At 39.0% G+C, this 27,026-nt stretch overlaps 1 protein-coding gene across 2 annotated transcripts; it reads right to left on the reverse strand.

Moving 5' to 3' along the window:
- Positions 1-3,337: 3,337 nt before the first annotated feature.
- LOC141788743 (guanine nucleotide-binding protein subunit beta-4) lies at positions 3,338-26,481 on the reverse strand. 2 transcript variants are annotated; one of them, XM_074667787.1, is made up of 11 exons: positions 26,344-26,466; positions 21,358-21,434; positions 14,773-15,004; positions 14,390-14,428; positions 12,244-12,350; positions 10,728-10,791; positions 9,566-9,728; positions 7,789-7,855; positions 7,396-7,597; positions 7,000-7,216; positions 3,338-6,433 (listed from the first exon to the last, which is right to left on the reverse strand). In XM_074667787.1, the coding sequence occupies exons 3-11, from the start codon at positions 14,827-14,829 to the stop codon at positions 6,327-6,329; spliced, it is 1,023 nt and encodes a 340-aa protein (XP_074523888.1). In that variant the 5' UTR covers positions 14,830-15,004; positions 21,358-21,434; positions 26,344-26,466; the 3' UTR covers positions 3,338-6,326. The 2 variants fall into 2 exon arrangements, with proteins under 2 accessions (XP_074523888.1, XP_074523889.1); XM_074667788.1 differs by lacking the exon at positions 21,358-21,434 and having other exon boundaries at positions 26,344-26,481.
- Positions 26,482-27,026: the final 545 nt, after the last annotated feature.

The following is a 27,026-nucleotide window of genomic DNA, read 5'->3' on the forward strand; positions in this document are numbered from 1 at the left end:
GAAAATACTTTATTTATCCCAGAGGGGAAATTCAGGAGTCACCGCAGCATTTAAGAAAACAAAAGTAAGAAAGAGTATAGAATTAATCCACAAGGTGTAGTTTTTAATGGTGCTAGTTAAGCTGAGTACATATAATTAAAACAATTAAGGTAAGGTAAGGCTCGACATTCTGAGGCCACCCATCGGAAAAAGAAGCAGCCTTGAAGGTAAAATCAACAGGTGAGTCAATGTCAGTGCTGCCCCCTACAGTCAAAAAGAGCTGCTGCAATTCAAACAATATTATTTTGTGGTAGAAAAACAAATATTCTACCAAATCAATTTTACATGTTCCATGAGATCTATAAGCAAAAAAATGTAAACTAGTAATGATATGTCGGTTCAAATTTTTGTACAATTAGTGTACTGCTGTCTTCAAGGTTACAAGTAGGGATGTCCCGATCCGATCACGGGATCAGATCGGGATCGGGGCATTTTTTAACGATCGGAGATGGGGGAGACAGAATCGGAAAAAGCCTGGGGCCTTAGTTCTTGTTTTTGATTAAAATGTGTATAATAGAACATCATCATTTATTTTAGAATATAACTTTATTTGTCATTATAACAAGTACAACAAAATTGCAACCTTATTGTCACACACATACAAGGTCATCTTGTGGTGCACCACTGAGAAGCTTTATTTTTATTTTGTTAATTCAATGCTGCACTAAGTGGAGGAAAAAAAAGCTATATCCATGTTGGCTAGAATGATACCTTCATTTGAATAAAATAAAAAAAATTCAAAGGACAACTTGTAGGAGTTTTTTTCTTTTCTTTTTTCTTAATGCATTGCTGAAAGATCGGATTGGGAAATATCGGGATCGTCAGACACTCAAAATAAAAAATCAGAATTGGATCGGGAGCAAAAAAAAGATGATCGGGAAACCCCTAGTTACAAGTGTCACTGTGTCAGTGTTTGACCACCTGTAATCTCTTCACTGCTTCTTGATTAACAGCAAAAAAATAAATAGATAAAAGGAGAGGTGCAAATCTACCAGGCCAATTTCAAGTTAAAACAATGTTTTTTATATACACAGGGATAATTAACATTATTTACATTTTCTTTTGCCTGCTCAAAGGTGGCTTTTTCCTATCCCCGGAGAGACAGGCTTTCTAAAGCTTTCAGTACTGGGTCCTTTAAGTTGTGGCCCTTTCTTTCTCTGGAATTGTTGACCAATACAATAAACTTTTCATATATACTTAAGTATGGTGCAGTGGTTACAAACTTTCTCTTTCCTGTCAAGACCATCAATTCTGCACACCTAAGGAGCACATTTAGTTTCAAGTGTCAACCTTAAACTGCTGACTTTGAGGTATACTTTAAAAAAAATAATCACGTTTTAATTTGCATTTTCAAGTGCACTTCAAAATGCTCTCTGTAAGGCACACTCTGAAGCGCACACTCATTTAAGTACACTAAAACAGAAAAAGGGCTTAAATTGATAAAGGCTTGCTTTAGGGTGTACTTAAAAGTGAGCATTAATTGAAGTGTTCTTTAAAGTGTAAAAAAGTATTTCAAAAATGTATGCGTACGTGTGTGGTTAACATAGTTTAATTTGAATTTTGTGCTTGAAAGTGCACACTTAAAATTGTGTTTTTAAAAGTATAAAATTGAAAGTAAGTTCTAAAAAGTTTACACAATAAAGCTGTCCTACATGCAGTTTTGGTCAAAATCTGTAGACATTTGCATATATTTTTCGTTTAATCTGTCACTCTTCTATGTATAAATAAGTTCGAGGTTGAATACACAGCATACAAAAACATTCAGCCCCAAAAAGAAGGGATTCCAACTGTGTGTTCTCTTTTGACTCGTTTAAGATGCTTTTAATTCATGAAAACAGGTTAAAGTTCTGCCTGAAACATACTTATTTTTTCTTTATTTACTTCAAATTTTGCCGAACAGACACTGTAAAAAAAAAAAGAGTACTTTCCAAAGATCGCTGTTCATATTTGCTTTTAATCTATTCTAAAGAAAACAAAACAAAACATGTATTCTTGGTTAGAAGCTTTTTATTGGTTACAATTACTCATGGCAACATATCAGTATCACCAAGCCACTGTACAAATACAAAAAAAAGGTCTGGTGTGAAAAAGACTATAAAAATTATTCCATAACAAGTGATTATAATTCCACACAATAGCACTGTAAGAGATTTATCATGGCACAAAGTCCCTGGTCCTAACTGGCTTAGAAACAAAAATAAATAAAATCAAAACCAGAAAAATGTCAGAGCAGTGGGTTGTGGAGTCGAGGGCAGTGAATTTGTCATGTGATGGTGCTGTGGTGCTGTTCATGTGACAACTAATGCAAGTATAGGGGAGGCAAATAACTTTCCCTTCTGTGTTCATTGTTTATCAGAACTTTAAATCATTTCTTGTATTATGTAACAAATCAGATGGTCTTGCAAAAACAGTGGAAAATACTGCCTAATTTTTGCAGTGGTGAATTATTTCACGTCTGTTCTTTAAAGTTAGATGGTGATACTGTGGGTGGAGAGACAGCTTTAGGTGGCTGGCACAAAAACTGCCCACCATACCACAGCAAATATTCAAAAAGTTATCAGGTTCAGTACATTAGAGGTACTTTGCACAATACAGGAAAGAATTTCTGTAAAAATACATCAATAACATGAGTTTAAATGAAGTAAAGCACCTTTTTAATGAATAAGTCTACAGCACTACTTCAATGAGTGAACTGCACAGGCACATAGAAGTGATACTATTCCGGGTCCAGCTGCTAATACTGCAGAATCACACAGAAAGAGCAAAGAAATGCTTGAATGCTGATTATCACTGTAAGAAATACACATAATCCTCTTGTTCAGCTGTTAAGGGCTAAGGTATATTTTTTTCTGTTTCAAACAGCCTGTTAGAAAAAACTCAGAGTTGGTAAGAATGAGTCATCACGTCAGAAAGAATATGGTCATCAATCTGGCACAGTTTGCAGAAATAAACATAGCGTCTTAATGTTGACAAAACAGCAAAGAGGCTACTGCTAGCTGGGGCTGGCTTAGCTTTGAAGAGTGGCGACAGGGAAATGGTTAGAATGGCTCTGTAAAACTGTAAAAACATTAGCCTCTCATTAAACTGCTGAGCGCAAAAATTAACATGTTACAGTAACTAATATGGAAATATTAAGTCACAGTGTAAGTCAGCGGTGTTGTGTGGTACCACAACATAGCAAGTTACCACAGAAATACTCAGGCTAATTGTAGTAATGCTTTAAAACAGATAAAATAAAACATAAGTTAGTGGGTGACAGATTTTTTATCATTTCTTTTTACTTTTAGACAGTCCTCGGCTCTCCCCCACTGTTTTGAGTCTTTGTGCAAATCTAACAGGATGCTGGTTGTAGCCAAGCTAATATGTTACAGACAAATAAGTGTTACTGGTCTACTGATCCAACCCCCAGAAAGCAAAAATTAACCAAAATACTTTTCTTTTAACCGTGTTTTATCACATTTGACTGGGGACACATGAACACCTGATGGCAACTGGCTAAAATACAAACTTTTCTCTAAAATTCACCATCAACTTAACACTTAAACATACAAAAGTCTATCTTCAGGTATAAGGAGTCCACGTTTTCCTCAGACAACATATAAGGTATAAAATCATACTCAGATGGGGTTATAATGGATGGATATGTAGAAGGCTGGCACTGGTGTAAAGTGAGCAACATTTTGTCACACTGACAAGTTTTTTTAAGTTCACAGCTCAGGGTCTGTGGATAACATTGGCACCAATGAGAAAGTAACTCTTAGATTTATATTTTATCCATATACTTAGGCAAATCAGCATCCCGCCTTACCATCCCTCCTCCTACACACACCTCAATGCTGATATGCAATACATACCACATCCTACACACCTTAAAGTAACTTTCAGGCCTAAGACTGTTACTCTGACATTCTCCGATATGGATTCATGACTTTAAAGCCAGGTAAAAGCAGGTAAAGCATTGGGAAAAGTGGTCAAGGTGTGCTGAGAGATTTCATTAACTCTGATTAAAACCAAAGAGAGTCTACAAACTGTGGGTAGTAGAAGGCAGAATAGTATAAAAAGTGATGTAAAACACTTGCTTTAAGACGCAATGTAAAGCTACATGTGGTTGTGGTGGTTTTCTGTAAGCATGTTTTTTAGTGTTCACTAAGATCAGAGGAAATCAAAAGCAATCCTTGTTGATCAGTGTGTAAAAAGGAAGAGGAAAACATTACTGTAGTCGATGCTTGTATTGTTTTCTAGTATGAGTTCTATCATAAGGCAGAATGGAGACACAATAGTGCCGTATCTCACAGGAGCACAAACCCTCCTTTATCCAACCCATGTGGGTCAACATTTATACTTAGAGATAGGCACCAGAGACAGCTGATTGATAGGTCCAACTCACATACATTGTGTGTATAAATCTTTGAAAAATCAAGCCTTCAGCTGAGATACAATAATGGAAGATGTGTGAGGAGAGACAACTCAAAACCAGAGACACCGCTTCTCTTCTATGGGTAAATAAGCCACATGCTCAATGGTTTACATCAGCACTACATTCTGTGAGTGGGTTTCTAACTCTCTATCAAGTGAACATTTCCATCTACCAAGTGAACTTTCTTCACAAGCAATACTTAACAGTTTATAACATGTTCTTGGTGAGGAGAAAAGAAAATGCTGAAAGTGTTAAGCATTTTTTAAAGTATCTTTTTTTTTTCTACAGGCTTATGGTGGCACTGGTGTGAGTTTGGGGTGGCTAACATGATTTCAGTTCCATGCAGTCACTCAGTTCACACCTCGCTGACAACTATAAGGACTTTTTGATCCTTCATTAAGAAATAAAAGAAGATAAAAATAACAATGAATAGACATCTTTTTTTCCTCTCTTCATTTTTTCCGTAATCCTCAGAGGCTCCTGACAGAATCACTGCTCCCCCTTATGGTCCTTTCGTTTATCCTCTAACATTTGTCCATACAGGCCTCAGCGCTGTTCCAGGCTCACAGGTTGAAAGGGGCTTCTGCTTGGAGAGAATGAGTCTCTCTTTGTGTCACGCCCTTCTCGCCATCAGTGTCATTTGTATGGGCAACTTGAGTCTTAACTTAAAGGAAAAGTGTTGACTCTGCAGGCCACAGGAGGCAGGGATATCGTGATGGGACGCCCCTGTCTTTAGGACCATTATTGGGATATCAATCAAAGCATAAAGCTGTTGACTTGCATGGAGAGAATGTGGTCTTCAGATATTTAGCATCAGATGATATGTAGCCTCTGTCCGTATAAGTAGAGGTAAGACCTCCGTTGAATCAAAATGGAACAAAAAAAACAAAAGTTTATCCTAGACTAGCATTTGTTGCTTCCTACTTTGGATTTTCATCTGAATCTACTCAAATCTTTAAGAAAAATACTGCTCGTTTTTAATCACTGTCACGTTTGACATTCTTGTCCAAACAAAACGACTGTGGTGATGACTGCTTACAAAACAGAAATAGAAAAATAAAATTTAACGACAGCTATCATTCACATAAATGCAGCACTCATTGATACAGATTAACTGGCTTCGTCCGTATCATGAAGACACAAACACACCTGCGTGTGAAGTGTGAGTTTAACTTGGCCAAATTCCTGCCAAATGTTTCATTTCTTCTTGTTCTGTCTTCTTTTGATGCTGGATGAGAAAGCTAAACTAATTAAGAAGGATCATAATTTTTGGAAAATAGAATAAAACCTTTCAGGTTTAGTTTTGTGGAAATGCTACGTCTAAAGGATCAAACTGACACTTATGATATGTACATTTAAAATAAACATCAATCATTTTCAAAAACTCAAGGGAGGGAAATTAACTACAAAAATATATACATACACATTATATATGCATATATGATGCATATATATACACACATAATGCTATACATATATACTGTCTTTATATATACATTTACACTGTGTATTACACACCATTGGCATTATGTTGGCCGTCTGGTAACAGACGTTTTGTCACCTTCTTGAGAAACTATAAGGGCAAAATCTTCCATTTTTCACAACTTCTGTTTTTTGTTTTTGCTTTTTTTAATTGATTGGGACCAACCAAAACGCTCTTATTCTTGTTTTTGTGTAATGTGAAAAATCACCACTCAGAAAAAAGTAGAAAGAGTTGGTAGTTTGTCACAGGTTGGCTGGTCAGGGCGAGTTGGGAGTATCTCGGCTGACAGTGTGGTCCAGCCCAGCCAATGAGCCGGGACGTAAGAGGTGAGTAGCAGGAAGGGTAGTTGGCAGGCAGTGATTGAGCATAACAGGGAAGAGGTTTGTTTTAGTTCCAAATTCGGAGGAAACTGTCCCAGGAGCCGGTGGCCACAGCCATGCCGTCTTTTGTCACACCTAAGCAGCTCACTCTGTTGTCATGGCCTGCTAGCACACCTGCAGGTCAAAGAAAACACAACCGTCAAATGATTTTTTTTTTTTTTTTTACAACAAATACAACCTGATGCCTCAGTAAAGAGTGAGTGTGTAACTTATGTACCTTTATCATGAAATAACCAATGTGTTGCACAACAGCAGATCACAAAAACAGATTCTAGAAACAAACATCTCTGATTTGCAAGGGAAAGATTTTTCTGTATTTGACTGTTTTATAAAATTTTGGTAGGCTACATATTAGCATGTATCTTTTGTGAATACAACCAAACAAAAGCAACATCTGCCATGCCTTCAAAACACAGATATGTGCCACTTTCCTTTGGATGTTCATGCAGCTTAGGAAACAGAGTTTCCTGGCATAGAACCAATAAAACAGTTTGTTAATGTGCTGAAAGCCACAGACATGTCTTCAATAATGTAAAAAATATGACATCTTTACAGGGGTGCTGCTGCTTCAGGGGATTTGAAATGACAAGAGATTGATGCAACTAAAATATCTTCTTTGAGTGGGCCCTCTCACCTAGGGATCTGAAATAATGAAAATAAAATAAAGGCTTGCCGCTTACCAGCTCTCTCGCCTTTCAGAGTGTCCCAGACGTTGCAATTGAAATCATCGTAACCGGCCAGCAGTAGTCGGCCACTCTTGGAAAAAGCCACAGAGGTGATTCCACAGATGATGTTGTCATGACTGTACATCATGAGCTCCTGGTCAGCACGCAGGTCAAAAAGCCTGCAGGTGGCATCATCTGAGCCTGTACCAAAGGCGTTCCCATTAGGGAAGAACTGCAAGAGGACACAAATTACAATTAAATAGAAGCAAGGTGAAAAGGAATAAAACATATAACTTATGTTCTGTAATTTGAAACCTCTGGAGGAGACTTGATTTCTTGCTTTTCCCTAAGAAAGAAAGTTCCCAGCTAATACGGAGACAGCAGTGAGATGTTTGTGACGTCAGTACTCACGGCCACAGCGTTGATGTCAGACACATGGCCGGTGAAGGATTGCCTGCACATGCCATCACGGATATCCCAAAGCTTGGAGGTGGCGTCACAGGCTCCAGACACAAAGGTCTTAAAATCTGGGCTTAGAGACAAGCTCATCACGTCCCCTGTGTGGCCGGTGAAACTAGTGGCCTGCTGGCCTGTCTCAATGTCCCACAGTGCACTGGAAAGAAAGAAAGAAAGAAAGAAAGAAAGAAAGAAAGAAAGAAAAGAGATATCAGTTAAAAAAATGTCCTCTGAGACAATGACTGTTACTTGTACATGTATATGTGAAGCTTTATAACAAACAGGACTTTATTTGAACATTTAAACCCCCTGAGATAAGAAAATGGGAGAGGACAGTTTTATGCCTACCAGGTGGTGTCACCAGAGCTGGTCAGGATCTGGTTGTCATCCAGGAAGCGACAGCAGGACAAGTAACCTGCAGATAAACAGAGGTTCAACATCAGATAAGGAGAGCCATACAAGGAGAGCCATACCCTGCCTTATCAGCACCCCTGGGTGAGGCACCTAACTGTTGAGTGGTTCAGAACATCGCATGCTACAATTTTTCCCCCACTACATCAATATGAAGTAAATACTTTCTCATGCGCACAAAATATCTTGACAACTACAAATCCTTTTTACAAGTTAAAGAAATATACACCTGTTGATTTTTGAATCTTTCTTCATCATCTTTTGTGAAATCAGTGAGAACCAGGATGTACTGTTCAATTATGCTCATTAAAGGGGACATATCATGCTTGTTTCTCCTTTTCACTATGCCAGACTAGGATGCCTGTAAAGCATTTCTGCCCTCAGTACAAGTCATTTAGTTCCTTCATTGCCCCACAATAGCGTTCTCAATATCCTCATTTTAGGCCATTCTGAAGATCTCGTTGAAACGCTCCGTTTGGAGAATGACCTCCAGTAACCTCGTAACGTCACAGCCCTTTGTGCTCTGATTGGTCAGTTCTATCAGAGGGGCGGAGGGGGTAGAGCCAGGGAGCGGTTTTTGCAGCATGGCAGTATTTACAAAATTGCCGAGGAGCAGACCGAGCGAGTTTGCTGTTTGCCAAAACTTCACCGTAAGGCATTGATAGCACTAATAAAATGGCAGAGTGTAGGATACGTCCTTTTGTATTGGACCCCGAGTCAGACCCGGACTGTTCAGCTCAGGAGGAAGAAAATCCACCTCGACACCGATCATCTCAGGACGCTTCAGTGTAGTGAGTCAAACCAGTACTGTAACATGTATAGTTTATACGTTGAAACATAGGCAGACTTCACCAATAAACTATTTCTATAACAGGGCTCCATCCTGCTCCTCCACTTTTCTCTGTCTGTTTTATCCATCATGCTGAAAGTGTAGTCTAAAGATCGCCTCTACCGTCAGTTTGTCACGATGTTAGTACCGCAACATTATTGTGGTCCAGGTTCACAGTGCATGTCAGAACAAGCATGCAAATATCACAGTCTCACAAGTATTACGTCTGCTAAAACTAGAGTGTTTTAACTGCTAATTCACCATGTAAAGCCGAGCTGCTCAGCAGAGCAGAGTCCCTGCATCCAGCACTCAGTCAAGTTAGCCAGAGCTAGTAGGGAGCTTTATTTTTACTCAGCTCTTGGTGGGTGAATCCCTCGGTGGCGGTTGTGTGACTAACTGACTTCACAGAGGAGGAGCTGCTTTATCAGATTACTCCAATAAAAAGAAAGGATCCTCGTGTCGTCACGAAGGTCCAAATCTCTAAGCCAAATGGCAATGACCTATTTTCAGAGGCATCAAATCTCGTTCTAGGATATCAGAAAAAATACAATATCTCATTTTTTGAAAATTCAGGGGGTGAAAGGTCTTCTTTTCAACTTTATTATATTATATGTAAGTATTAAATCAGGGATCAGTATATGTCCCCTTCAAGCTCTGGGGTAAAACCTGCATTTTTGAAAAGAAGCAAAAATATTCTGCAGAAACTCTGACCATCTTGGAATGATGTTGATCCAGTCCTTGAGTGTAGATTTTTTTTTGAAAACTAACTAATATGAGTTAAATCGACTCTACAAAACACCATAATCAAAATTATGTTTCTCCAAAGCCAGCCAACAATAGGCTCTTTTTTATATTAATATTGATTCCATCCGGCTCTGCGCCTACCTGTGTGCCCTGGCAGCTCTCTGGTGACCCGCACATTGCCTTCACGGGTCTTCAGGCTGTATATGGAGCAAATGTTGTCCAGCCCTCCACAGGCCACGTAGTTCCCAGAGGGGGCGTAAGCGCACGTCATGACCCAGGAGGAGCGCAGTGGGATGGCATGCATCTGTGAATGAGACAAGATGGGAATTGTTCATCAAATCCAGCAAATGATGTTAAACTTCTATGCTATTAAGGACTTGGAGGTCAAATGATGTTTCTGTAAAAATTCCAGGTTGTTCTGTGAACCGCAGATGTTAAAGGATGTTTTCTTCCATTTATCTGGGTAGCTAAAGATGTGGTTTTACCAATAAAATAATAATATGACATCATGACAGTGGTGAAAGGGAGGTGGCTGGTCTGAACTGAACAACCAGTGCTTGAAGGACACAAAGGTCTGCCGGGTGGTTTATTTTCTCTTCTAAAGATGTAAAATATCGTTACCCACGGTTACATGAAAAGTTTTTTGTCTTTCCAAATGGAATCTTTCTGAATTACAATTTTTCCGAAAACAATAGTATACATGGGTAGGAATATTCCAATCTCTGGTCTACATGTGCTGCTATAATCAAACAGAATAGTCAATGGGGCATGTGCAAACAAACATAAACAAACTTAAACAAATTTAGGAACGTAGCTACGTCATATCTGAGCATGCGCTGAAAGAACGCACCCTGACAACTTTCCATTTGAGTGCATAATACCTAAATCGGTTTGGGGAAAGGAATATCCCACCCCCGTGAAACCAATTAAATGTATATTCAGATTGGCACTTTTCTTTCGGAATGTGGTGTATACAAAGGTTAAATTCTTTCCTTACGAGCAAATGAACCGAATGCAAGCAGAATATTTGGATCCATGTATACATGGCTAGTGAGACAGAACCTCTGTTCAGTCTAGGTACAGTTTACACGGCCATAATTGCTACAAACTTTCAAAAAAGGGAGGCAAAACTATCTTAAATCATTAAGAAATTAACGCATCTGTTCAGAAAAACATTTTGGAATGAGACGTTTTGGAAAATGCAGAATGGGGCAGAGACTGATGAGTATACTCCAGTCACATGACTGATTTGGTGGAAATGAGTAGTTATGATAGTTGTATGACTGACTTCTGATAAGCTTACCTTATTTGTTGTGTAGCTGTCCCAGATAATTAGCTTTCCATCTTGTGAGGCACTGACAAGTAACCTGGGAAAAAGTGAACAGAACAGCATTAAGTCAGGCTCACATCTTGATACACCAGTTTGTTTTTGTAAGAAAAGAAAATCTACAGTTCATGCATGTGGATCATTTAAAGCAATGAGAGACAGCCACTTCGAAGACTGTTGTGCTTCACTCTCTGAACGGCTATGAAAGCATTCAGTGTGAGCTCCCCGACAACTCTCTGCTGTTTTACTACATCTTCACTCATCCTCTTCCCCTCCCTCTGGAAGCCTCCTTATTCAGGGAAGCTACTCACTTTTAATGTCTGCTCCATCTAATATTTATCACACAGTTATGTAAAAGTCCCTGCCGTTGGGAGGGAGGTGGAGGCCTGAGGGGTTGGGAAAGCACCAGAAAGAAGCCGAGGTGGGGCAGCAATAAGAGAGAGCAGAGAGGGAAGACATAGAAGATGATGAAGTAGAACCAGTCGGGGAAGAGGAAGAGTTAAGATGGTGGAGATGCAGAAACAGCTGGACCCCCTCCACCCCCCTCTCCCCCTGGCTGGGTGTTTCCTTCTCTCCAGGGACAGGAAGTTGACAGTGCTATGCTACAATCAAGAGTAGAGCAATCATGCTCAAATGTCAGTCCCTGTATACAAAATAAACACTGGCCTCCAGCTGGGTCACCCAGAGGGTGCTTGGTACACAGATGCATACATTCACTTCAACACACACACACACACACACACACACACGGAACAGAAGACCCTGGATTAAGACACCAGCAACCTATCAGTCAAACCATATCAGTATTTTGCATATTCTACTGAAACATATGTGTAAAACTGAAAAAGAGAAAACTACTTCATGAAAAAGATCAAAAACTCTACAACATTCTTCCAAAACAACAAAATCAGATGTGCTGATAATTGCAGCAAACAGCTGAAAGGCAGTTTGTAAGTTTTAATAACATGACAGCTATGGTCTGATCTTCAGAGTATGTGAGAAACTTTTAACAATATTTAATTCTTATGTACTGACTGGAAAGTCTGTGGTAGCTGCTTGTCTCTGTGCCCAGTGCATGTCATTTCTGTGATCGTAGTGAGGGTGCAGGACAGTGCGAGCTCTCAGTCATTTGGTGTGCAGTGGTGGAAGTGGGAGCAGTCAGTTATGGTGGGATTAGTCAGATTAGTAGAACTGTAGTAGCAGAAGTAGTATTAATAGTGGTAGTAGTGGTAGTGGTGGTGGTAGTAGTATAGTCCCACACCTGGGACTGCCGTCACTGCCCCAGTGCATTGCATTTGGAGACAGATAGACAGAAGGAAAGATCAAGAGTGAGACAGGAATGAATTACTTTAGTTAGGATTTAAGCCATTTTTATCAACATCAAACCAACACAACACTGATACATATACTTTAACTCTCCTTCACTGTGACAGAATGTGGACAAAATTAAGAAAAAAACATGAATGTTCAGCCTGTAAAGTCAATAAACTACCTGGAGTCGCTCCCCCAGTGCATTGCATAGATCTTGGCCAGGTGGCCCCTGAGAGTGCGTCGTGTCCGCATCTGTATCCGGCCCACTGAGTCCAGACCAGCTGTGATCTGCCAAAACACAGGAAGAAGTGTCAGCAGCCACACTCAAGGTCTCAACACACACACACACACACACACACACACACACACACACACACACACACACACACACACACACACACACACACACACACACACACACACACACACACACACACACACACACACACACACACACACACACACACACACACACACATTGTGTTTGTTCATACATGCTACGCTTGATCCCAACACATAAAGGAAAGTGAGTTAGAAGTTTCTAATGACGTAATATAGTTAGTGTACTGAGCAAAGTGCCATGTCTCTTTGACATTTCCACTTTTAATTGATCACCAGAAATCCTTGTATCGTTATGTGTTTACATTGGAAGATAATTTGAAGTCAATCACTCTCCATCCTTTTCTCCTTAAATAGTCACCAACCATTCAAAATTAGGCAAACATGACTATTGTTACCTTAATTCAGGGGTTCTCAGACTTTTTTAGACAATGGATCCCTTTCACATCAGACATTTTTTCCAAGGACCTCCCTCTTGTTATAACAATGATTAGCTTGATATTATGCTGTGTAGTATTTTGCAAAGATAGAATTAGGCTATATTTATACTTTCCAAGTAACACATCTTGTAAACTTGGATGAAATGTTGCCTCTGAGGCAGTTGTGTGTAAAAAGGGGGCAGAGAGGGCAGTCACCCCACTTGTGGCCCAATTGTTGGAAAACACTCACTGAAGTGACGTCTCAGGAGCCATAAACATGTGTGTAAGTGCCCTCTTGGTTGGCAAAACACACACTTAACTGCCCTCTTGGGTAGCAAAAACGCTATAAGCTAGGGATGGGCACAGAATTAGGTACTTTTAAAGGTACCGACCAAATTCTGTCAAAAGTACCGGGTACCGGTAGAGGTAGACTGATATATCGGCCGGCCGATATATCAGGCCGATATTCGGACATTTGTCTCTATCGGCCATCGGCCGTATTTTCTTTTAAAAAGCCGATTTTTGATCCGTTGTATAAAATGACGCAATATTTGATCAGGCACAAAAAAGATGAGCACCTCAAACTTGTGGAACCACTTGGATACATTACATACTTTTGTTCAAATTATATTAATAAGTTTAAATTTCTTTTTTAACATTTTAAGAAGAGTGTGAATGTTTACTACTGCTTGTTACATTATGTGTTTACTCAGACAAAATATTTCATTGTTTTGAAAGCTGAATAAATGATCAGAGGACTGGACACGACTTGTTGTAATAGATTTCTTTTAGCTGCTCAGAAATTGCTGCGTTTCACAAAAATGTGATAAATATATATTTATTTAACAATCGGCCTGAATATCAAATTGGAAAAATCGGCTATGCATATCGGCATCGGCTGCCCAAATTTGGAAAGCATCGGCATCGGCCCCCAAAAAACCCATATCGGTCGACCTCTAAGTACCGGTTCATGTAAAATCAAAAGGTACCATGTTTAGGTACCTAAATGCATCCTTGTGACTGTGAGGGAGTGGAAGGGTAGCCAATTTTCCATGCTGGACATGAGCACAGCATTGCAAGGTAATTTAATGAAGAATAAATATGTGTAGTCAAAAAAAGTATTTTATTACTAAACAAATAGGTATTTTTTACCACAGAAACACAAAAAAGTACCGATAATTGGTACCGCTGAGTACCGGTACCAATTGCCAGGTACCGGGCATTGGTACTGTATCGTTTCAAATGTGAAAGGTACCCATCCCTACTATAAGCGCCCTTTTTGTTGTTTCAACCCTGCCCTTTAAAAGTCTGTGCACACTCCTGCACCAAGGTGTTGTTCGTTTTGAGTTTTTTTTTCCTGTTGATGCACATTATAAAGTGATAAACATGTCACGATCACATAAGAATATTGAAAAAAAAATAGCTCCGTTCCCAGATCCTAGTTTGTTTAAATGCTTTTTCAATGATATAGCACACTTTTGCAAATGTTTTTAAGTTATTCTGTGGACCCCAGAGCTATGGTTCATAAAATAATTTCACTTTGAGAAACACAGCCTTAATTGATCTTACTTGTGACAGAGTTGAGTCACTACACGCTTTCCTGGCATCCTGTAAAAAAAAAAAAAAAATTAATTACCTTGAGCAGACATGAAACATAACATGTAGTTGAATTTCTGGAGAAAATATGTGATTAAAACTGCTTTTAAGAGTCTAAGCATGATGCAAAAGTGATTGAGAAACTTAATCTTGCAGCTATTACAAAACAATCACCCAAAGTCTCCACAGGTTTGGTGGCTGGTTTACAGGGATATTTTGAGAGCATCATTTACTCTCATGGATTATAAAGTAGCACAAATGTGATGTACAACACCTTTCATCCACCAGCCCACACACACACACACACACACACTCACACACACCAGCATAAACAAATGTGTAAATTTGTGCTCTACCCGGATCTGATTGCGTAGTTGCTCGGCTTCCTGCCGCAACTGTTCCAGCTCGCTCATTGTCCTTCTGTGATGTGTTTAGGCCACGCTCCGTTCCAAATACCGACAGGGCCGGGAAATCACACGTGCCCCAAACACACACACACACTCTCTCTCTCTTGCACACACACTCACACACACACACACGCACACACACAGGCACACACACACTCACAGACTCTTTACCAGCTGACACCTGCAAGACAGAAGACAGAAATACTATGAGGGTAAAGGATGGAGACTCTATCAGACAAACACAGGTATCCTGTATGGGCTCAGACCAAAGGAGGGTGCTGCAAAGGGTGGGGCTGGGTGGGAGCTCGGAGGGTGGCCCGGCTCTTCAAACACCCCCAGTCTGGTTCAAAAGGCCATCTGAGCCAGGCTCTGACCTTTCCTGACTCAATCAGCCTTTTGTGTTGTTGCACTGTGCTGTTTGTTCGACCCGCCCAAAAAGAGCCCTGAACGTCTGTGTGTGAGAGAGAGTGTGTGTGTGTGTGTGTGTGTGTGTGTGTGTGTGTGTGTGTGGTCAGATCTTCATTGGACAATATAAAAATGAAAAATGTGTGCACTTTCATAGCTGCATGAGCACACAGTGTGGAATACCATCGTTTTGTGTGTCAGACCAAGCATCTGTTTGCACATACATGTATGCGTTTATGTGTGTGAGCACATATACATATGCAGGCTGCCACTTCCTTTACCTTGGGGAGTCTGAATGTGGGTCACAAAGCACTTAAAACACTCCTCAGAAATGTTTGGACCACGCCCCCACAACCCCCACTTCATTTGACTGGCTGTTTGACAGTGTGCTGCTGAAGTCTACCCCTCGGAGATTAAATTTTCAGTTCCATTTTCTATAATTCAACAATTAGACGGAGCACAGCCCTTCCTCTCTACAGGAAATCATGTTAATATGGGAAGGAGGTTGTTTGTGCTTCATCCTCTTTTTGCAGAGGTTACAAAGCCAGTGGATCCAGATCATCAATTCAATTAGAGATAAAACTCTGTAACCTAGATGAAGAAAATAATTAAGTAAGACAGAGTAATTTTAGTTTTTACATTGTTATGATTTATTCAAGATATTGAAAATGTGTGGGAACTCCTCTTGTAGATTCACTCCTCACTTGGTCATAGTGCTTTGCTTTAACTAACAAATGGAAAGATGCTTTGGACTGCTCATTGTGGACACAGCCAAAGGGATCTTTGACAGCAATGAGGCGTCAGCGTTACAATGTTTTCAGCTGCCCAGGAGTGAGGTCACTCCCTCCTCCAAATGACGCAACTCCCCTGAAGAGAGGTCCTCAGCATCAGCCCGCATGTGATGTAGTGCTGACCTGCGACTGTCATGGACCAATAATTCTGAATAACTTTGAACTCCGCTGCGTCACTGAAACAGCCTGTCAACACCTTGTTTATAATTTGAGTCAAGTTTGAAAGAGGTCTGATGGAGAATCTCACTAAATGCACACTAAAGCTCTGAGGAGTTATTGGACTGCTGACTCAGATTTCTGCCATGCCTTGGCAGTGATTTCTGAAAAACTGCCACATGAGGCATCTGATTCAAACTCGAAAGAAGACATTTGTCATTTAGAAACCAAAACAGACCACTGATCACGGCTTAAGTAATCAACCACTAGTTACCACAGCCGTGAAAGCTGTCACACAGTCGGCTGCTACGTTTGAGTAAGTTTGGAGTCATGTAGACAGACAGCTAAGCCAAGAGCACAAAACAATATCAGGGGCTACAAAGACAGAGCTGTGTGTTGGAGCTGCCTATTGTTTAGTACAGGGGTGGGCAAACTTTTTGATTCGTGGGCCACAATGAGTTCTAACATTTGACAAAGGGGCCGGACCAGAAGCAGATGGATGGAGTGCTTTGGTAACCTATCAGGGTATCATTCATTCATTCCATATCCATTTTAAAATAAAAAATCAGAAAACAAATAACGGTCTATTTTTCGCCGTTTTGATTTTGTTTTGAAATTATAATTAGAATATGAGAGAATGGAATTATAATGGGATTTTTAATCTGTGTATGGTTTGTTCTTTCGTTATTCTGTTTCAAAACAAAATTAGAAAAAAAAACGAAAAACGAAAAAATGGACTTGTTTTTTAGTTTTCCTGTTTTAAAACCAAAATGGAAAAACAGAATTACAGAAAAACACGTTTTTTCTGTCCTGGTTTTTAAAAATGAAAAAACAAAAAATAAGAAAAGATTGTGTCAAAATTGTTTGTGTGATATTTTGATATTAAATGTGAACATCTCTATATAAAAATTTTGACAAATAACTCTGGTTGAAGGTTTATACAGACATGTTCCTGAGCTTTTTTTTTTTTAGGAGTAACAGATCTCTGACGATCCACTCCATCTTATCCGCGCATATGGGCACTTCCATATGTTTCAATGAGTTTTGTTTTGTTCTCTCCTTTTCTTAGGGCCGTTCATCTTTACAGAAGGGCTGATGGGTCAGAGGGTAAAGTGCAAACATGGAGTAATAGGCCTACGCTTCACCTCAACAAAGCCAGTGTCTCTACAGAGGGTTTATTCATTTAATTTTTCAAGTTCGATGGCTGGATTAAAACGTTTAACGGGCCGCATGTGGCCCCGGGCCATAGTTTGCCCATGCCTGGTTTAGTATGTGGCTGCCAGCTACAGTAGATAGTGCTGCTGGGCACCACCATAGTTGGGTCTCTGAAACTGGCAATACTGAAAATTATTGCTGTACCCTACTGACATAAAATGACCAACATCCCTCTAATGTGTTCACCCTCTACCACATCTGACCTGAAACCAGACAACTGCAGCTTCTTCAGTGCTACATCAAGGATGCAAAAAAAACAGAACAACCAATGTAGAGTTATTCACCGATTGCAACAAATGAATATTCAGACTTTATAATGATGGAAAAAATATGAGATCACAGTGTTTCCAAACACCACAGGCTTTTTTCTGGCTCAACATGTTCTGTCAAACATTCAGTCAACTGATGTATTTGTAACAAATGTAGGAAAACACACGTTTGGATCTTTGTATCACATCTGTAAAGTTTTGCATTCAATTAACTCATGAGTCTTCAGCTAGAAAAAATTATTACACATTTTTCAATTAACCGTTTAAGCATTATTGCCAAATTCACATTTTAATAATTAATAGCTAAAACTCTGATCAGAAAAAGACAGTTAAAGTATAAAAAATACATTTGAAAAAGTTTTGATGGTATACAGCCTGAATAATAGGCTACATGATTAGCAGAACTGGTTGGATAACTACAAAAGGACCCTGCAGCCATCTCTTGAATAGAATGATCTAAAATATATGATAAAAAAAAAAAATTGGAGCAAAATTTAAAAAGTACTCCCGCTTGCAGTTAGTGGTCAGCTGATGGTTGATGTAAAATGTGGATACCATGTTGCTTTTTGAGGCATGGGATAAAAACAGCTCAATGATGAATAACATTCATTACTCCTCACACACTGCAGTCTGATGTTCTTTGCTTTCTTAGCCCGTAAGATGCTGAAATGAATTTTTAGTTTTAAGTTAATTTTAGGGATACTAAATAGGTTGATTGGTCAACTGAATAATTCATAACAATTTTCTTAACTCAATAATGAATTGATAGATTCTATATACTTATGAGTGCTATAAGATGCCAACTAGCACTCCATTTTTGCTATCAAATTTCAGCATAGCAAAATTGTGAACAAAGATAATAAAAAGATTTTTTTGTAAAAAAAAAATAAAAAAAATTGATGTTAAGGTGTGTATGCAGTGGGCAGCTAATGCACTTTTTCATAATGAAGAGTTAAATATATTGAACAATGACTTTTGCTGTTTTTCCGTGTCTTTCACGTCTTCTCACCTACAAAGAATGAGAGAGACACACACACAAAATAATGACTTAACTTCTCCATCATCATCGTCAGTTGTCGTCCATGAAGCCTGGACATGCTGTTACATACACACACAGGAGACACTGTCCCTTCAGTGTGTGTTTGCTGACTCAGTAATAGTTTGTGTTTAACAGGAAGTATCTAACCAGAGAACAGTAAATTTTTAATTTGTCAAATAAAAAAAATAAAAAAAACGAAAGAGATTCTTTTCAGATAATTAAATTCCTGTTTGACTTTAATTTGTAAATGAGCGCTGCTTCTCTGCTGACTGTCTTACAGTTATAAGTCAGTCACATCTGCCTCTACCATGATCTAATACTGGTGAACAGAGCAGCAGGTGGTACAGGCAGTGCAGCTGCACCCAGAGCCACAGGGGCCCAACAACAAGAAATTGTCAGGAAGTTAAGGAATTGACATTATTAGGAGCCAGGTCTGAACATGCTCTTGCATCATAGCCAGCTGTGAGTACATCATTCATCATTTTCCTGAACATGTTGTAAAGATGGACACGCCAATTCTTGTATCAAATACGAAACTAAAATATTCTAAATTTGAGGTAACAGGGAGCCTAACATTTAGTATGCACATACTATTCATACAGTTAGCTATTTTAATCCCAAATGTAGGGATTTACCTTGGACTTTCTTTTGTTTTCCAAATAAAAAAACTTTACAACAACCATTCTTTTTTTAATATAATCATGACTTATTCTCTTTAAAAATTTTATGATACAGTATTTTTCTGCTGATTGTTTTAAATTCAGTTCAAATTTCTGATCTTATATTTTGTTTGTTTGACAATTTCAGGACCCTTCAAGTTTCTTTTCTTGATGGAGGTGAGCACAAGTGTGCAGGAAACTCAGTTATGTGTGTGAAAGTAAAAAGTGAATGCAGCAGGGCCACTTTACCAGGTGTTAACTTGTTCAGCTAACCTGCTATCTATCCAAAACATTCAGGGAATGGAGGAAATACTTGGTGAGATTCCAGCAAGGTGAGAAGCCAGGTTTCTTCCCTATTGTCAGCTGTATGATCATACAACGTGTTGTGTTTTGTGTAACTGCCAGTAAAGACCTGCAGTGAGAATATCTGGGACCAAATTTCATAAAGTCAAGGATATTTTCACATCTTCAACATATGCCAAAGTAAAAACATGATTCCTTTCTCTCTGGTTCCACATTTCCTGACAGTTATAATCCTGATTCAGTCATAAAAAGGTGTTATTCAACCACTGTCAAAGGTCAGTTTCTCTGAGATGTGACGTAGCTTTGGTAATACGTTTGCTTTTCAGATATTATCCTGATAAATCTGATTCAAATACAGAGAGTGACTGCATTCTGCATTATGACTTTCAACAAATGTAAAACAAACAAAATAACTCACTTTTCCTTTTTAAAGACATATAGACTGTCTCGTTTATCATTTTAAGAGTGCTGTGTCAACACCAATTCAGCTGTTCATTTTTTACCTGAGTATTCATTTTGACTATAAACAAACAGAAATCAGTGAAACGCCTTGGCAAATTTACAAAGCCTTAGGGTGACAGCTTTGAATGGTATGATTAGTCCAAGCATGTCTCACTCCGCTTCTATTTAATATGTGATTTGAGAATAATATGCAACAAGTTCTCACACCCAAGAGACACAAACCTGATTTTTTATTGTAGCTTGATACCTGACATATGATTACCAAGAGTCATAATTCTTGTTCTGTTGTACCAAGCTTTGAGTTGCAGGCTATGACACAGTGTTTGAAAACATTAACATGTATGAGTATTATAATTTTGATGTTCTGTGAACCTACTGATCCAAAAACTAAAGATACTGAAGATACTTTCAGTTTTTTCTCCAATTGCACAGAAAAAGCATGTAATCCCCATGTCTTTAATTTCCACTTTTTTCTGTTTGTTATACAAAATATGTTACAACATATTGTCAATCAAGCACCTACTAACCCTCTTTAAAACGGATTAAAGTGAACATGATTGCATCAAAGGCCAAAAACATCTTAAACAGATACAGTATGACTACATCAAAGGTGTTCACAAACTTTACATTCAAATACCCATTACTGGAACTCATGTAGCTTCCGTTTTCCATATCAGCTAAAACATAAACTTTAGCTTGAGATTTGTCATCTGGAGAAAGATCATTATTATTCCTAATCCTTGTTTATGAATTGATCTGAGGAGACAGTGATTCCTGTTGGCAGCAACAAATTGCAAGAGTCGCGCACCCCGTAAAGTCACCAGTTGCAGCTCGGAAAAGGGCTGACACGTACATTAAATAGAAAAGGAAGAAAAATGCCACCAAACGGTATCATGCAACCTGGATTGAGTAAGCTGGTGAACACAACGAGGAAAATACAAATAAACGTCAAATGGTGAATGTTTTCCATATTAGTTCCGCCTGAGAATCGTTTGACAGTCAGTAAAAGGCCGCGGGATAGTAGAAATGTTTCAGTTAAGAGAGGAAAAAACACATTGTGTTAACAATAGACAGAAAACAGTGTCCACACTGTCGCTCAAGGGACCACTAAAATGTCAAACTTAAGAACATTTTGTCGTTTACTCTCTGTGTAAAGCAAAATAACACTGCCGCAAGTAAAGCAGGAAATAGCCTTAAAGCCATCAAAATATCAAGACAAGACTTCACGTCCTCACCTGAAACAGGCTTTCGGGCTCTGTCCGTCCTTTAAATCCGAGTCACACCGGTATGTCTTCAAGCGACAGCCATGCTCCTTGCAGTAAGAGAAATCATAAAAGGAAAGGTCTTAATTTTATAACAACTTAATCGATTTAATGGGGCACAAGCGGGCGCAACACGGGTCGGATTAGACTAAAATTTTTCACCAAGCAAGCTAATCACCACACCCATGAAAGTGGGAACATGGCAACAGCCTACGCTGAGGGGTGCGCAGCCGTTAATAGATTAACTGTTGTATTATATACACGCTATGACTGGACATTACATATCAGCTCTTCATAACACTTTGTATGTATTAGTTGGTGCTCCAAAACAATCACATTTGACATAGTTTTCGACAGCAGAAAATGCCTGAAATGGGTTGTGTAACCTACTACCGAAATGGTATCGTCTGTCAGCCCCCTCAACAAAACGGAACCGAATGGGATACAGGAAACAAATATTAGACCTATAAAACCCGCGATGGTGGTGGTAGTAGTGGTAGTAGTAGTAGTAGTAGCGATAGTAGTCGGAGTGATTTTAATGAACTGTAGCCCAGGATTGCAAAGTCACACTTCAGGTTAAACAAATATCACTCATTGTCATACACACTAAGACGTTGAGTAAACCTAGGCCAGCCCTAAGTCAACAGAAAAACTGTGGTGAGGGAAGAACAATATTGTTTCAAGTTTACTCCAACCGTGATTTTACCTACCAGCAGCATTTTAAAGTAGTCTTATTTCTTATAATGGATGATTTGTATGGAAAAATACGAACAAACACCAAATACTTTAGACTAAAAGTATGTAAGGGTATAGCCTCAACTTCTCACACTTTTGTATTGCTGTTGGAATGTCAAGGTTAACAAGTGGATTATGGGCCTGTGATCGTTTTTAATTTTTATTTAAAATGTGCAGAGCTTTCCTCTTTACTGTAACCTAAGTGATTTTTCATCCCACTTCCATTAAGCCCTTATTTGAGACTGAAAAATAAAGTTCCTCCAAAGATACTCAATAATGTTCAGTCTGTCAGCAAGTTTAATCAGGTAAAATGAGATGTCATTACTGTCTCATTTTATAAGGCACATGTGAAAAAAAATTGAATCTTCACAACACCAGGGAGATGACCCCCTAAAATGCATACTCTGCATCTGCATAATATTTATATCCAAATTCCACAAACCAGTATAAATTATAATTGAATTAACTATAGACTGGTAACCTTCATTGTAAGAGACAGTGAAAATACATCACTATTCCAAAAGCCACCCAGAATCAAAATTGAAGCTGTTGGGGATGGATTTTGCCAGGAGACAGCTGTGCCAAGTGTCATCCTGGCACACCACAGTTGGTCTGCATTTGGCTCATTGAAAAGGATCTTTCTCCATTAGGACAGGATGAATTTTTAATGGGGCCAATGAAAGGGAGCAGTGGGATAGGCTTTTCCATATCTCTGCACGAGCCACAATCAATGTAGGGAAGATGAAAGTTGCCCAGCCCCTTGGTTTCCTTTCGGAGTGGTATGGGGTCAGATTAAGTCTAATTGAATTCACACACACACACAGCAGTAGTTTAGGTGTGTCAGACCAATCTCCCCCCCCCAAATATATTATTGGGATTAGGATTTGCATGATAGCAGAAGCATATGTTGTGGTTGGTTTGTCATTAGTGCTGAGAAATATGTAACGTGTGATATTATTTAATACAGACATTAACCAAACACATATCTAAGTGGACAGTTATTATTGAAATGGGTAAGGTATAACCCCCAGTAGCCTTTAATCTACTTCAAATATCTGACAATATCCTCACAAACTAGAGAGTTGGGTGATCCTTGTCATGGGGTAACCATTTATCAGGCCCTTCATTTTCACAATGACTGTGCTGGTTAGGCTAGTACTGTTGTTGTCAATTATATTTGTAGGTAACAGTATTTACAATAGATTTATCCCTGTCCTGTCAATTCAAAGTTGCTCAACATCTGAGGTGGTTTCTCAATTGAGCTTTAAATCATACAACGCAACAATATTTTACTCAAATAAAACACTTCAGTTCAGCTGATAAACAACCATTCACTGCAATGTTATTTTCAATATGGGGCCATGGATTCGGTTTTAGTTATAGAATGATCTGGAGTCACTCTACTGTTCATAGCCTTGTGAACTAGAAGACTAAATAAATAAGCCAGCTGAGAACCAGAGTCAAGGTGTTGAAAAGCACATCCTTAGCCAATCGGGTCCCTTGGCCCCATTGCTTGGCAACTGAGAAAGGGGGGGGAGCAAATTGACACTGTAAAAATAGCACATCAATAGCCTGGTGTCTGAAAAAAAGAATGAAGGCACACATGTCGGTGAGCTATAAATAGCCCCTGGAGCCTGGAACCTGGAACAAGTATTGTGTACAGTATTTTAACTTTGTTGTTGCTCATGTATGAGACATTATTGCATCAATGCAAATTCACCTCAAAGTACTGTTACAGTCAGATGGAGTCATTTGAATGTGAAGGCAGTTTAGGCCTCAGGAGAAACAACAAGCTGACCCCAGAATTTCCATTCATAACACTGTAAAAGGCACCTGTAACTAGCAACAGGTTTCTATTTGTAGGTTTAGTTCTGGAGTTTACCATCAAATGTTTGCATGGATGCAAAGTAATACTGACGTCAGCTGCAGCAATGAGTTTTATTTTGACATTAGAATAAGTAAAGTGCATTGACAAGTTTGCATGACAGTAAATTAAGAGTTTAATGGCTTAAATAAATGATTTTAATGGTGTTTGATCTATTCCATCATCTTGTGTTTCGCTGTTTATTTTTCAGAGGCATTATGAATTAGTCTCTTCCTGTTGCTAGATTTTGCATATCTCTTTGTCATCTTACTGGAGTTAGTTGAACACATGTGCCTTTTGTGCAGCAGATGAGAGGAAAAACAGACCAAAAATAGCTTGAACATAGCCAATAAAATTTCAGATCTGTTTAAAAAAATTACCCCAATATGAGGGTGATCAAATCAAGTGGAGATAATAGGATGTCAATTTGGAGCACTATCTCATTTTCTATTTTTATCTGCATGTTGCATTCCCCCTCGCCATATGGGGACGCACCTCGAAGACCTCCCTGTAAATTTTTACTTCATCAAAGGCAATTAAGAGATGTAGCAACAGTAGAACCTTAAAAGGCTTTATCAGGGCCGTCTTATCCACCAGACATCTCCCGGGGAGGCCAGCCGTTGCTAGGGTAACCCTCACAAATGGCAACTGACGTCAAGAAGGTAGGAGAAATACCAGGGAGAGCCGGAGCTGCTATGCATAATGAATTATTGAAAAAAAAAAGGTCCCTCTTCAAGAGCGCAAAGTAACTTAAAATATGTGTCTCTTGCTGGGTTCTCCACCTCTTCTTGGGCCCTGTGTAATAAGGAAATTAAAAGGTAATGGTGTCAGGATTTTTCTTGGGAGATTGGCACAGTTTTGGCCAAATTCAAATGGTTCTCCACAGATGAACCATGTCTGCAAATAACAAATCATGGCCTCCTTTCCTAGACTGAAATCTCGTGCCATCTTGTCCTGTCGGCTGAAGTTGTGCTTTTTGTTGAGCTCTTTTACTCTGCATAAACCTTCTCTTATTGTGCTTTTTAAATTAGGTTTACAGCTCCCTGCACTGCATTTCACCCTGTCTAATTAAAAGAAGAGACAGTGAACACATCAGCTTAAGCCCCCAAGATTTTTTCTTTGTCGGTCATGTTTAAGTACCAGTAGTTTACTCTGTCTCTGTGTCATGTTCTAGTCTAATCTCCATGCTGTCTTTGGCCCATGAGAGACTGTCACGGTAGCAGCTTGCTGAAGAGCCCACTTCATCGTTTCTCTGATAATACCTCTCATGCTGTGTTGGAGTCACGCTATCCACAATCGGAACACCAACAGCACAGAAGAAGGAACATGCAACTGAGAACTGACACAGGGTCCATTTGCAGCCAGATTAGATATCCATATCATGTTATTAAAACTTCATATTACTGTTTAACTTGATTAGACCAGAGATCAAATTAGAGCTGTATCATCCTGATACAATGATGTTTACTTTTTTTCAACAAAAATAATAAAAAACAAATCATGACTTGTAACTAGAACATTATCATTGCCACAGCTATCAAAAAATAGTGTCATTTGATCCAGATTGGACTGCCATTCAATCTGTAAAATGAACATGAACTGCAGAATGAGCAGGTCTTACTTTAAATCTTAAACCTGATTGAGGGAGAGGCTTCAGAGGAAATGTGCAAAGAGAAGAACTGAGAGTGTCTCAGTGCAGGGGAATCCCAGACACTTCTGTAAATCAGGGTTGCAACAAGTAACACAAAGCTTAAACCAAGTCAAGTTTCCCAAGAAGTGAATCACACAGGTCATATATGGGAGAAGTACCATTATAGGAAGTGAGGAACAACCCTGATGTGCTAATGCCACTGTCTTTCAAATGGCTGCCACTACAGCTGCAACACTATGACACCAGATGATCAATAATTCGTAACCAGGAACGTACAGTTATTTCAAATTGACATTTTGGTGCACCACAGGCTTAAAACGTTAGATAAGACTAAGGTATTACCACCTATCTGCAAGAAAGTCAAACACAACTGTGTGTCTCCAGACTGGTTTGACAGACTTTCAATTGAAATATTCCTTCCGACAGCGGTAAATTTACTTTTAGTATAGGTTCAACACCAATCTGTTTGACACACATTTATGCTTCTAGAGAAGATATTAAAAACTTTTTGAGGCACTTTTCTTAAATCAAAATGATCATAAAGTACCCCTTTATATCTTACATTTAAATTTTACAAAATTATACTGCTAAACAAGATAAAACATATGGCAGTGGATCTCAGATGAATCAAACTCAGATAAAACATAAAACACTCCCACCCCCACATACTCTAAATGCAGGGGAAAAAAACAACAGCACGGAAATCTACCTTTTTTCCAAGGAAGATGAGTAGCAGAAGAGGTGGGCGTTATCTGCATTCGTCCTAAACAGCATGGATCAAGTCGTACAGAGTGCTGTGGTTGTGTGTGGATGCTGCTGGGAGGAGTAGCAGTGAATGAATAAAGAGAGAGACAGAACTAGAGTATGAGGCAGAGAGCAGCTGTGAGTGTGAGTAAGTGTGTGTATGTGTGTTGTGTTGTGTGTGTGTGTGTGTGTGTGTGGGGGGGGGGGGGGGGGGGGTGTGTGACAGGGTAGTATTTCTTATTAAAGTGGCAGAGCTTATTTCTGCAACACCATTGTAAAGATAACAACAAGAAAAGTGACAGGAATTGTGTTCCTCGTGGCAAACATGTTGCACAACCGACTTGGAGGATGGGTTTGAAATAAAAATAAAATCTCACATGTCACTTTGGTGTTGCTTTTATTATGAATCTTTTTCAAGAAAACCTTATATTGAAATAGATTATGTTGTTAACTTTGATTTCTAAATAAATTAGATTTAGTTGGAACCAAAGGTTGAAAATTTTGTCTCCAAAGCACTTATCAAGACTACAACTTTTTCTTCTTCTTTTGACTGTTCAGTGATGTGCATTTGAATTTGAAGGAGGGACTACACAAACAACAACCTGAGGCTAGAAGTGCTACTGCAGCTCTAGACTTACACTCCATAAA

The sequence above is a fragment of the Halichoeres trimaculatus genome, unplaced genomic scaffold, assembly GCF_033239565.1.
Source record: "Halichoeres trimaculatus isolate MK-OKI-2021-1 unplaced genomic scaffold, fHalTri1.1 fHalTri1_scaffold_4, whole genome shotgun sequence".
Classification (NCBI taxonomy): domain Eukaryota; kingdom Metazoa; phylum Chordata; class Actinopteri; order Labriformes; family Labridae; genus Halichoeres; species Halichoeres trimaculatus.

Coding starts and splice junctions, on each gene's coding strand:
- LOC141788743 (XM_074667788.1), bottom strand. CDS start 14,829: ATGAGCGAGCTGGAACAGTTGCGGCAGGAAGCCGAGCAACTACGCAAT. Junction 9,729..10,727: donor ACAGCTACACAACAAATAAG/GTAAGCTTATCA, acceptor TCTCATTCACAG/ATGCATGCCATCCCACTGCG. Junction 6,434..6,999: donor TCTGAAAGGCGAGAGAGCTG/GTAAGCGGCAAG, acceptor TTTGACCTGCAG/GTGTGCTAGCAGGCCATGAC.